The 12,357-nt window shown below is 37.0% G+C and overlaps 1 protein-coding gene across 1 annotated transcript; it reads left to right on the forward strand.

Annotated features, from left to right (window-relative positions):
• The first annotated feature begins 4,469 nt into the window (after window positions 1-4,469).
• Window positions 4,470-5,553, forward strand: LOC148543995 (uncharacterized). The gene is made up of 4 exons (XM_088498812.1): window positions 4,470-4,574; window positions 4,658-5,184; window positions 5,256-5,408; window positions 5,517-5,553. The coding sequence occupies exons 1-4, from the start codon at window positions 4,470-4,472 to the stop codon at window positions 5,551-5,553; spliced, it is 822 nt and encodes a 273-aa protein (XP_088354938.1).
• Window positions 5,554-12,357: the final 6,804 nt, after the last annotated feature.

Here is a 12,357-nt window from a genome sequence, read left to right on the forward strand (position 1 = left end):
GAGGGACAGTCCAATGGTTAGCTACCAGGACTTGTCGGGTTGGCTCTATAACCGACAGATGATATCATCAGCCACTAGGGACAGGCATGCATCATATGCATTTGTGTGACATTGGTTGGGTGTGCATATTATACTTGGTTTGCCTATGTGATTAATTGCTAACTGTTATACTTGTAATAACTGTTTGTTTGTGCTTGAACTTCCTAACTGTGTTTGCATCTGGGACTCTGTTGGATTGTGGTGATTGGTTGTTGGTTGGATTGTTTGGGCCTAGGGCCGTGATTGGAAAAAGATGAACTGATGGTTGATTTCGGTTTTGTGTTTCTGGTTTGGAATAAATTATGAAAGGCTATTTTGGTTCCGCATAGATAAACCGTTTTGAAAGGCTTTTGAGTTTTTGAGAATTGAACGGTTCTTCTTTCTGAAAAGATTTCCGACTTTACTTTCATTGTAAACCGTTGTTTTTTTAAAAGAGGCATAAGACGGTTATGAGTCACTGGTGCAATTATCTTTATGTATCCTATTACAGTAATTCCCAAAAACCCTCTACTGAGAACCCTTTCGAGGATGATGTTCTCACCCCCCTACATTTTTCCCCTTTCAGGATATGGGCGCAGAAGTTACGAAGAGCTTATTTAATTGTTGTTGTGATGCTCTATATTGTTTTAGTTATGGTTTATTGTACCCTCGCCTTTATCTTGATATAATCTGTAAGAGGGATAGGGATTGTATTGGATTATGTTTGTAATATTATTTATATATATGTATGTATATATATGGATGTACTCTTTATGAGTTTTTGTAAGTTGTATGGTATTTATGGATGTACATTATCGAACGAAAGTATCTTTGGGAGCAGTATTGCGGTTTAAAGTTTTAAACAGGCTCATATTTTAGTATTAAATAGTATAAGTGTCGTCGTAATGTCCGAGCTATCAGAGTAACGCAGCCGGAAGCGTGAGCTTTGGTAGTTAGGGTGTTACATTATGGTATCAGAGCAGTTCTTCCTGTAGAGCCTGAGGAATGGACTGACTATGCTTCAATTGCATACTCTGAGAGTTTGTCATGTACTAGGTCTTGTTGAATGACGAGGATTAGAGCTTTATGCACATGACGGTCTATTGATTTAACGCTGTTAGTCTTGCATTGCATAATTCCTGAGATTAAGTTTGGCCGGCTTAATATTAGTGAATTATGTATATGAAAGCACTAATGGGTTATCATAGGCGATATACGAGTTTTGAGTAAAGCGAATCGCGGGTGTTGGGAACGTTGAAAACTATTTCTCGAGGCTATTCAGTTGTGTGTCTTGAATTCTGTTCGAGTCGACCTGTTCCTTCATGTCCTAATTTGAAGTTCTTGTTTTCTAATCCTTTTGAAAAGTAGTTTGATTTTTCAACTTTATTCCTCTATTCATATGCATTCTTGTTTGATCTTAATTGCATATGCTTGTTTGGAATCCTTGTTGCGTCTATCTTCCTCTGTTTGAGTTCTTCTTGATTCAAGTATTCTTTGATATAGCTTTGAATTTGTCTTAATGCGCTATGCCTTTTAACTTCGGGTTCTGAGTCCATTCTTTGAGAAATTGTTGATTCAGTTTTTCTCTTACTTGATAGTGATCACAGCCAATTTTGAGATTTTATAAATTGCTGTTGATTAGATATATACTTTTCTATATATGAGACTTTGAGATTATTTATACAGTTTAACAACTATTTCTTTCTAATACCTCGCCTGTACTTTTACTGGTTTACGGAATTGCACTTACTTTAAAAGTAAATTTGACTTTCTAGTAATTTTACAATAGTTCCAATGTACATCTTCATTTGATTATGTATTTGAGGTATTCTTCAAAATTCTGGAAAGAAAGGGGATTTCTCGCTTTTATCCCGGTTGAGTTTCATTTGATAAACTTTACTTAATTCATTTTGATTTGAGTTTGATTTAGCATACTACATGGTTTATGCTATTGTTGTTCTTTTGAAAATGTTGGACTCATAGCTTTCTTCTTATGATCATACTCACTCCTTCTTAAGCTTTTCACCTCTATGACTGTCATACATGATTCTGTTTTTAACTAATCTTTTACATCTTGTGAAATTACCATTGATCTTGGTTTGTCCTCTCTTGTGAATCTCATTCGTATGTGAGTCAGTTTGATTCGTTTCAAATTAGTGCATTGTTTATTCTCTCATTTTCTCTACAAGAATTTTTAGTTAAAGATTTACCTTTGAGAAATTACTAATGATTAAGTTGTCTTTTCCTATGACTTTTGTATTTTTTTTTTGGATCAATTGAAAGCTTGTTTGATGACTCATGCCTAGTGAATCTTGTTTGGACTACTTTGGTTTAAGATCCTTTCTTGCAAGGCTGGACTCCTTTTTAGTACATCTTAAACTTCTTGAATGTTCTTCTGAGATGGTGATTTCAAGAACACTTTTGGAGTCTTGTTTTGAACCTTTTAAAGAAGTTTTGAATTCTCCTTGACGAAATATTAAACGGAATTTACTTTCTGTTGTTTGATTGAGATTAAAACCATTGTCCAATTTTGACGAAATTAATTTAAAGTTGGCATGCGCCATTTTAAATGAAGTTTTGGAAAGCTTCCTTATTTAGTGGAAACCGGTTTGTTTGTAACACACCACTTACTTCCTTACCAGATTGTGTGCAAATTTTTACCTTGGAGTTTCTTTTCTAAAAGGAGTTTAATTTTCTCTTTCATCCTTGCTACGGATGTTATACACGCTTGTTTGAATATAAACCTTAAGAATTTTTGAACAAGCCTTTGATTTCTCTCCCGAGTTTTATGAACTGCTTTTGGTTAAGTTGTGCATCTAATTATCTTTCTAAAATATTTGAAGAAATATTTTAGCCTTTAGCCAAACCCGTGTGCACCTTGTTTTTAGAACTCTACAAAATCTACTTCAACATGAACTTGCATTAAAGCAAAGTCACGATTATGCTTTTGTTACTCTCTTGAAGAATGTTGTTTAACTTCTCTTCCAGACTACGAAGTGATATTTTTACACGCTTTCGATTCTTTTAAGGACAATGTATTCGGAAGTATTTTAATTATGCTCTTGAGTTCTGTGAGCTTTGTCTTGGGTCTGAGATATCCTTTTCTGTAAACCTCATGCTTCCTCGACTCAACTTGAGTTTGTTTCAAACTGATGCGCTGGTTTTCTTCTTATTGATCCTATTGAACTTCTTTGATCTAAGGGTTATATTTGAAGTTGTCAATTGAATTGTGTCTAGCAAACTTCATTGCTTGAACATCCTTGTTTATCTGGAATTGGATATATTCTTTCAAATCTATGAGTATTGTCTTTGACAATTGTCTCTCCTTTCTAAGATCTTGTATCCTTCTGAGTAGACTCGAGAATTGTTTGATATCACGTGGGACTTGTAGACGTAGTGACGTGATGTGTTAGTTCTTTAAAACGCGATATGTATATACGGAAGTTGAAACGGTAGGTGTGCAACGTTATGAGTTGTGGATGTTTTGTTCCTTGCGAACGGGCTTGCGGTTGTCAGGCTTGTGATCGGTTATGAGGTTGTAAAATGCTTGGTGGAGTTGGAAGGTTGAAGCTTGGAGGTTGACATGAGATTAGCGTGCGGATGTTAAGCACGTCGTTTTAACCTGTTTTATAGCCTTCGATGCCTTTCTTTTCTACCACATGTTGAACTATGTCACCTTTTACATTGAGCCTGTCTTGTAACGTTTACTTTGCAATCACACTCCTATCTTTACATCCTTATGCTTATGACAATCAAAGTATTTGAAAATCGTATATATCATTATATTTTGAGATATTTTTGCTTCTTCCTTAAAAGTGTTCAAGGATGAACTGTTATGAGATTCTTTTGTTTTGTATCAATTTTCGAGGGCGAAAATTTTTATAAGGTGGGTAGAATGTAAGACCCAGAACCTTTGAAAAGTCTTATTATGATCAAGTCTCAAATCATATGGTTATTTATAGCCTTAATTTCAGAAATTATTTTATTAAAGATAATTAAGGTAATTATTATCCAATTTTATAATTATTGGATTATTTTCTATATTCAGAGTATAAAGTTGGTAGTTGTGAAATAATAAAGATTTCTATATGATTTGAATTAAATAAGTAATATTTTCAATATTAATACTGCTACCTTGGAAAATAAGGGATTTAATTATATTACTCCTAATTATTTGATTTGGACATTTTATTGAAAATAATTTATGAAATTGATGAGCAAATAGTATTTTTATACATTATTATTAATGGATTAGAATTTATTTCCAATTATTATAATATCCCTATTTTTATTTGAAATTACTAAAATACCCCTAACCCTAGTTTTAAAAAAAAATGAATGAAACCCTAAACCCTTCATCCCAGCAGCCAAACCCTTACCCTGTTTTCCCTTTCACCCACGGACAGCACACACGGTTTCCTTTTCTTTTCCATAGAAGAAGGAAAACAGAAATGGAGAGAGGGGGAAGCTGGGATGCGGACTGCCGAACGAAGAGAAGGGAAGGACGGCGCCGGCGGGCGTCACTGCCGCCGCGCCGCCGTGTTACACCGGGGAGAGTGAGCTTGAGAAGGGAGATCGGGCAGAGAGGGAAGGGCTGCGCTGTGACCCACACCTCGTCGCCGCTCGCGCCGCCGACTAGCTCGCCGCTGCCTCTGTTCGTCACACCATCACTCCTAGCCGCGCCATCGCCGAGGAGTCATCGCTGTCGAGGGAGCCCAGAGGAGAGAAACTGCGCGACATTGAGGGAGGAGAGCACGGGCCAGTGACGCGAGGAGCACGACCCGTTGCGCCGCCGTGTGGTAACGCCGTCGTCCTCACCGTGCCGCCATCACCTTTGCCACCGAGACAGTCGCCGTCATTTACGGTAGAGCAGAGAGGGAGAGCTCGGGAGCAGAGCAGATGCGAGAGATCTGGGGCTGAGCTGGGAGTCCAGCCACCGCACCCGGCCGTGCTTGCGTCGCCGGCGCCGCCTCCGTTGGAACCGCCGTGCTGCGCGAAGCTAACGCTTCCTCCGTCGGAAAAAGCCGCCATTAGAACCATTACTGATTCGGTGAGCTTTTCCCCTGTTTCTGGTTCTGTCACAGCCATTCCTGGAGAAGAAATCAGTAGTGCCGCCGTGCCTGGCCGCCGGAAAATGCCATTTACCGTCACCGGAATACACTGCCGGTAAGGTCTTGTTAATGGATTCTGTTTCCTTTGAATTTCAAGAATACCATAGTCACGGCTTGTTGCTGCAGTGGTCATCTGAGTCGCGTGGAGGGAGGAAGAGCCGCTGGGTGTCGCCGCACCTTGCCTCCGCCGCCGAAAATAGCCGTTGAGTCCTCAGTATCGGGTCATGTATCCATGCTTGCCTTCCGTGCTCGATGTTCGCAGCTGCCTTTGTCATTTCAGTAAGTATGTTTCGGAAAGCCTCGTGTTAGTATTTCGTTGTGTTTGGTTAATGAATGTGAATTTTAGTAACGTGGGGTCGAGTCCTGATTATTATATGTTGCGAATAGTGTTGCGATGGTTATTGTGAAAGTGGCTGGGAGCTGAGGTTTTGGTTGCCGTCAGTCTGGGTTGAGGCGAAAAGGACCCTGTGAGGCATTTGGGTTATGGATTTGCGTTTTGAGATAGGGGCACTTTCCGAAAACTATAGTTTATTATTGGAATTATTACATATGGATACTGATGTGAGATATGGTGTATTTAGTGATTGTATCGGCCTTATGTATTATTTGATTGACTCGAATGTTTATGAATGTTGGTTTGGCTGAGTTGTTGTGCGGCTTTGTGAAATGTAATGTTTTGAAGCTGATTCTTTAAATATTTGAAATCTGAGTTTAATCCGTTGAGGATTGATTTGAATTGAATTGATTATTTTGATGATGTGAAAGATAGAATACCCTTGAAATTCAGCCTGGGTTACTTTAATTGATTTGGTTTTGATAAATTATTTATTTCTGAACTGATTCTTTAAAGCTTTGGAAATGAGTTAAATCGGTTGATATTGAGTTGACTTTGAAATGGTTTTCTCGAGATATGCCACTGAGGCGACTATTGGAATTTAGCTTGCTTTGAATTGGTTTCTGGTTTTGAGCTGTTGAAAAGGAATGAGAAACGGTTTAGTTGGGACCCGAACCGGGTGGCAAAAGTCCAAGTTTTAGGGGAGGTGCTGCCGAAATTTCTGCAAAATCCTAGTCGTGTTTGAAAAGTTATTTAAAAAGGGCTGGATCTGAGAAATTGTATTATGTGATTTATTAAGAGAATAATTATGTTTTCAAGCTTAATTTATTTAATGAACTTTATGCGTTGAGTTCGGCCCATTTAGAAATGAACTATTTTCACCATTTGAATCACTGAAGGAAAGAATGATGCTCTAATATTGATTACAATATAAAAAGGGTCTTTTAGTGATTTCAAAGGAATCTAGACTTTTGATTGAGTAATTAAGTTTGAGGCATTTTGGAAGAGTTAGAAAAATGGATTCCAAAAAGAAACTTGAAGGTGAATTGATTCAAATGAACCGGTTCCGTTTCAAATGAGTTTATTTTAGGACCGGGTTGAAACTTGTGATTTTGTATGGTCGGTTTCATAATAAATTCAGTTTTATTTGCTTGAACCGAGAATCCATGATTTTAATAGTTTCAATGAATTTTAAGGAATTGATATAGGTTGACCTTCCCTAAAGACTTTGGACTCTGCCGAGAAACTTTTGTTATAAAATCCCATTGTTGGATGGGTGATTTTGAATATCTCAAAGAGGCTTTTAACTTGCCATGATTATGGAAGTTTTGGAAAGAGGATGCCGAGAGTGGCATTGTTTTTAAAAGGGGAATTTACCTTGAGAAAAAGTGGCTTATGAGCCGAAATGATTTGAGAAATGAGATCTTTAAAGCAAAGGCTGAAAAGAGTTGAAACTTGATTTCGAAGTGAAATGAATTGAGAAAATGATTTATGGCTTAAATGCCGGTTTCATGAATTTGATGATTTTGAATGTGGAAGTGTTGTTTTGTTGTGAGCCGGAATGGCTGTGTATGATTATACATATTGATTGGTTCTGGATTGAACCGTGAGCCGGAATGGCCTTGAATGATATGAATATTGGCTGGTTCTGGATTGAACCGTGAGCCGAATGGCTGAGATGGATGTTGATCCATGATTGAGAATGAAAGCATTTATGCTGAGATATTGATAAGTTGTGATGTTGCACTTCCACTATTGGAGATGAGGGTTTCCCTGGGTAGTAGCAACGGCTAGCCACCATGTGCTCCAGGTTGAGACTCGAAGCTCTGTTAACCCAATGTCGTAAGTGTGGCCGGGCACTGTGAAAGGCCCGGATGAGCTCGCCCCCATAAATATTCACCAGTGATGGTGATGGATAAATATTCACCAGTGAGGGTGATGGATATGGATCATGATTATGATCAAGTTTATGTTGAGTATAACTCGAGTTTGGGATGCACGACAGAGGGACAGTCCAATGGTTAGCTACCAGGACTTGTCGGGTTGGCTCTATAACCGACAGATGATATCATCAGCCACTAGGGACAGGCATGCATCATATGCATTTGTGTGACATTGGTTGGGTGTGCATATTATACTTGGTTTGCCTATGTGATTAATTGCTAACTGTTATACTTGTAATAACTGTTTGTTTGTGCTTGAACTTCCTAACTGTGTTTGCATCTGGGACTCTGTTGGATTGTGGTGATTGGTTGTTGGTTGGATTGTTTGGGCCTAGGGCCGTGATTGGAAAAAGATGAACTGATGGTTGATTTCGGTTTTGTGTTTCTGGTTTGGAATAAATTATGAAAGGCTATTTTGGTTCCGCATAGATAAACCGTTTTGAAAGGCTTTTGAGTTTTTGAGAATTGAACGGTTCTTCTTTCTGAAAAGATTTCCGACTTTACTTTCATTGTAAACCGTTGTTTTTTTAAAAGAGGCATAAGACGGTTATGAGTCACTGGTGCAATTATCTTTATGTATCCTATTACAGTAATTCCCAAAAACCCTCTACTGAGAACCCTTTCGAGGATGATGTTCTCACCCCCCTACATTTTTCCCCTTTCAGGATATGGGCGCAGAAGTTACGAAGAGCTTATTTAATTGTTGTTGTGATGCTCTATATTGTTTTAGTTATGGTTTATTGTACCCTCGCCTTTATCTTGATATAATCTGTAAGAGGGATAGGGATTGTATTGGATTATGTTTGTAATATTATTTATATATATGTATGTATATATATGGATGTACTCTTTATGAGTTTTTGTAAGTTGTATGGTATTTATGGATGTACATTATCGAACGAAAGTATCTTTGGGAGCAGTATTGCGGTTTAAAGTTTTAAACAGGCTCATATTTTAGTATTAAATAGTATAAGTGTCGTCGTAATGTCCGAGCTATCAGAGTAACGCAGCCGGAAGCGTGAGCTTTGGTAGTTAGGGTGTTACACGAAACATACTCCTCTTCTATGGATACCAGTTTCAAAATCGCACAAAAAACTTCATTTTCGAACAAGTGAAAGAGAGAGAAAAACGTGGAATGTAAACTAGAATTGAATCTCTTGAATTTGAAATTACAAAAGACAAAGTAAATGACTTTAAATTTAAAGAAAGCAATAAAATGCCTCCAACACAATTGAAGGACTTTGAATTTAAAACGATTATGCATAACTTTAAAGCAAAAAGAAGAAGAACTTGCAAGAGAACAGTAAATTGAAGAAAAGAAAATTACAAGAAATTTAAAAGAAATGAAAAGATATGGAAGGAATCCTACAGAAAAAAACTCGAGGCAGACTCAGAAGTTCGCTGGGATGTGAGTGTCCGTGAGTGTTCTCTGAAGACGAATTCCAACCCATTGACACTATTGAACCTTCTTAATTTATAGAACAAATTGATCAATCCTATATTGCCAAGCTAATTGTCACCCGTTAAGGAGTTCAAAAATAACTATTTTCGTCAAATGCATAATCAAGTAATTGCCCTTTGTACAACTCACCATCGATCTCAATACTCAATTTGTTGACCTCATTTTTCGACAAGTCTAGGCAAATCAAAACCTTCTGTGTTGGTTCCTATCCCTTAAATCAATGTCCCTGTTAATTCAGTCGGTCAAAATTCTTTGACCAACTATTACTTTTTGCAATGTAATCTTCGCTACCTAAAATGGTCGAGTACTAAACCTAAAAAACTCCTTCCATTATTTGGAAAATTCTTAGGGACCAATAATTTTTTATATTTTTTGTTATTATTTGACCAGTACAAATATTAAATTATTTTTGACAAATAAATTTTTATTAATTTATATGTACAAATTCTAAAAATGTGGATGCAAATTATATTAGTTTATGTGTGCAAATTCTAATAAATATAAGTGTAAATTGGTGAATTCTAACCAACCCTCTCTAAAATAACATGTAAATTATCCCCTATGATGTGTCGCATCTTAATTGGATATTTGCTTTTAATTTGAGTTACTATCTTAACATAGTTAGATTATATTGTAATTAAATTTTTAAAAGGGGTAAATGTATAATTTATTAAAAGATTTGATATTTTTAATTTTCCAAATCATGTTAATGGTGGTTCTAATCCTAAATTCTTCTTCCTCGTTCTCTCTCAACGTCATTCAAAAACTCTTCCTCACCAGTCAGCCTCTCCTGAAGTCTCGAATAGTCGAACTCTAGAGTCCAGAAGTCACAATCGCCGACTCCTCTGATTCGTCTCGCCAGCTCCGGTGCCTCTCCAACACTACGCCGTCGCGTCTGTGGTTCCCCTGCTTTGTGTCGTCGCGTCTTCTTGCTCCGGTGTGTCTCTCGTTGTCGTGTCTTCGTCCGTCGCTGCTCTCATCCCTGGCCAGAATCTGCTTCGCCGTACTTGGACACGTTGGTTTTTTCTCTTCTCTGCGTTCTTGAAATTTCCTATCAATTTTTTTTGTTATTTTCAGTTGGCTTATAATTTGATTACAATCAACGAAGCGGTGTTGCTTGGAAGGCGCGACAAGAATGAAGGAATGGGGGAGGAGCGAAAGGCCGAAAGCCATTACAGAAGGTTAAGATACATCTTCTGGAAATGATTTAGGAAAAAACCTATGTTTCAATTTTTAATACTTTAAAAAGTTACATAATTATCTATTTTAAAAATTAATTTAATTATAAAATAGTTTAACTATAAATAATCTAATAACTAATTAAAAAGTAACGCATCACACAAAATAAATTACATATTATTTTAGAAAAAATATAATAGAATTCACCTTATAAATTATATATTTTTTATATATAAAACTCTTATAAATATGAACATAAATTATTACTAATTAAATGTTGATTCAAAATAATAATATTTGCTCATCTTATACCATTACCGTTGTTTCAAAGTTTGCTACCAATGAACAAGCGCAGTGTTTCAGAGTTCAACAACTAGATGATGAGTAGTTATGTGTGTCAATTCTTGTATATATTTTAATGTTGGTGATATTTGTTTTATTATTATTATGTAGAAACGTTCTGCCTGGTGCGAAACCGTTGATGGAGAAAATCCAAAACCAGATTTGCGCTTTCATGTCGGAATTCTAATTGTTAGTTGGCCAATAGGTGTTGATATTTTTTCCTTTCATCATCAATTTTGCTTCCAATTTATAAGGGAATTATGATTCGGATTGCTCTTTTTAAAAGAATTATTATTCTTGTGTATGCTTGTGTGTCTATGATCACAATTCACAACGGGTTATAATAGCATGGGACCATATAACATATTGCGTTGTCAAATCAAAGACGAAGAGTATATACCTATATATTATACATACAACAACATATCATAGCATTTTCTAACATCGATTTGGTCAAAAGGTGACCTATTATGGCTGACTTGGAAGACAAAGCTAAGGAGAATAGTGTACCAACCTCATTCATCTCCGCTTAAGTAACTTTAGAGGTGTCATATATAGTTAACTACACGTGTGTTGGATCGGTCTACTAGGTTAATTGCTTTGATGTTTGATCACCTTAGCTGATTCACTTTCCTTGTCTTTGTTGGTAAGTTTTTTTATTTTTAAATTAATTTACAATGGATAATTCATTACGACCGGTGAAGTTATGGCGAAAGTATTTAAATTACAGAGTTCAGGTATATGTACCGCAAATTTTACATTAAGCATGCATGGTTTTTAACTTTTCGTATTTTCAACATTTTTAATTGAATTTTTTTATCTTTTAAGAGAAAAATATAAAATAAAGAATATACAAGGTAAATAAATGTATAAGGATAAATGGGTAATATCTAAACTTGGTAAGTGGGGATTTCACACCATTACTTATTGTTCCGTTCTGATCTAGCCGAGGTCTGTGTCTTCCAATCGAGGCTGCTCAGTTCTTGGTGGAGTTATACGTCGTTCGAGAGGCAGTTCTCCAAGAATGACCTCGGCGCGATGAAACACGGCGGCGGGAGCACTTGTAAAAGCACTCCGACGCTCAAGTAAGTATATGAATTAATAAAGATGAAAGTAATGAATTAGAGTGAACTCTGTGACCTGTTTTCTCCTGAGCTATTTGGTTTCATTTTATAGATGAGTGTTGAGTTGTCTTCTATTTGGTTGCTCCGATATTATCGGCTCGGTTAGCAATTTTCGTTGTTGTTGGTAACGGCTGGGAAGTGGGTTTTGACTTGTAATCATGCTCAGGTTGTGGCTTCTGTTCAGCTGATTTGTTATCTAACTCTGTGGTCGGTTAGGATAGTAAAGTTTGTTACCGAGCTTCTCGGGGTACACGTCATAGCCCCCAAGCTTGTCTGGCTCTATGCAACTAGTGGCGGGCAAGCTTTGTGTTTTCGTCCTCTGTAAAAAAATTTTCTTGCTTCCACTATTTTTTGGTTCTCTTTTTTTCTTGAATGGGATATAATTTGAGGGGAAGTCAAGGGGGTTTCTACGTTGTGGATTGTGCTGCAATTAATGCGCCCGTTCGTTCGTTTGGGTTTTTCGATGTTCTTGACGGTTTTCTTTTTTGTTTACCCACTAAGTTAGTGGGCTTTTGTAATAATATTTTATTCTAGACTTTGAAATTGACATTTTGCTTCTTCGCCTTCCATCTGTTTAAGCTGTAGTATGACCTCCAAAGGTTAGTTCTTTTCTAATTTTGCTTCTGGTGTTTCTTTTGAAATGGTGAAAGAGAAAGATAAGAAAACAGCTGTGGAAGAGAAAAAGGATAACCCATATCATTGGGTCCATGATGACGTTAAAATCCGGTCTTCGTCGTATATTGATGCTGAGTCACTGCGTGAGCTCGAGGGCTTACGGGTGGTGAAGGAGGGTGTGGGTGTTGAGCTACTTTACTGTTCCAGTGACGATACGGTTTTTGAGAGA

Source organism: Arachis ipaensis, chromosome B9 (genome assembly GCF_059453495.1).
Source record: "Arachis ipaensis isolate K30076 ecotype BB chromosome B9, ASM5945349v1, whole genome shotgun sequence".
Taxonomy (NCBI): domain Eukaryota; kingdom Viridiplantae; phylum Streptophyta; class Magnoliopsida; order Fabales; family Fabaceae; genus Arachis; species Arachis ipaensis.

Excerpts from the sequence above, each read along its gene's own strand:
- LOC148543995 (XM_088498812.1), top strand. The coding sequence starts at position 4,470 with ATGGAGAGAGGGGGAAGCTGGGATGCGGACTGCCGAACGAAGAGAAGG. Across the intron at positions 4,575-4,657 it reads GCCGTGTTACACCGGGGAGA|CTCGCCGCTGCCTCTGTTCG; the intron begins GTGAGCTTGAGA and ends GCCGCCGACTAG. Across the intron at positions 5,409-5,516 it reads CAGCTGCCTTTGTCATTTCA|TGTTGCGATGGTTATTGTGA; the intron begins GTAAGTATGTTT and ends TGTTGCGAATAG.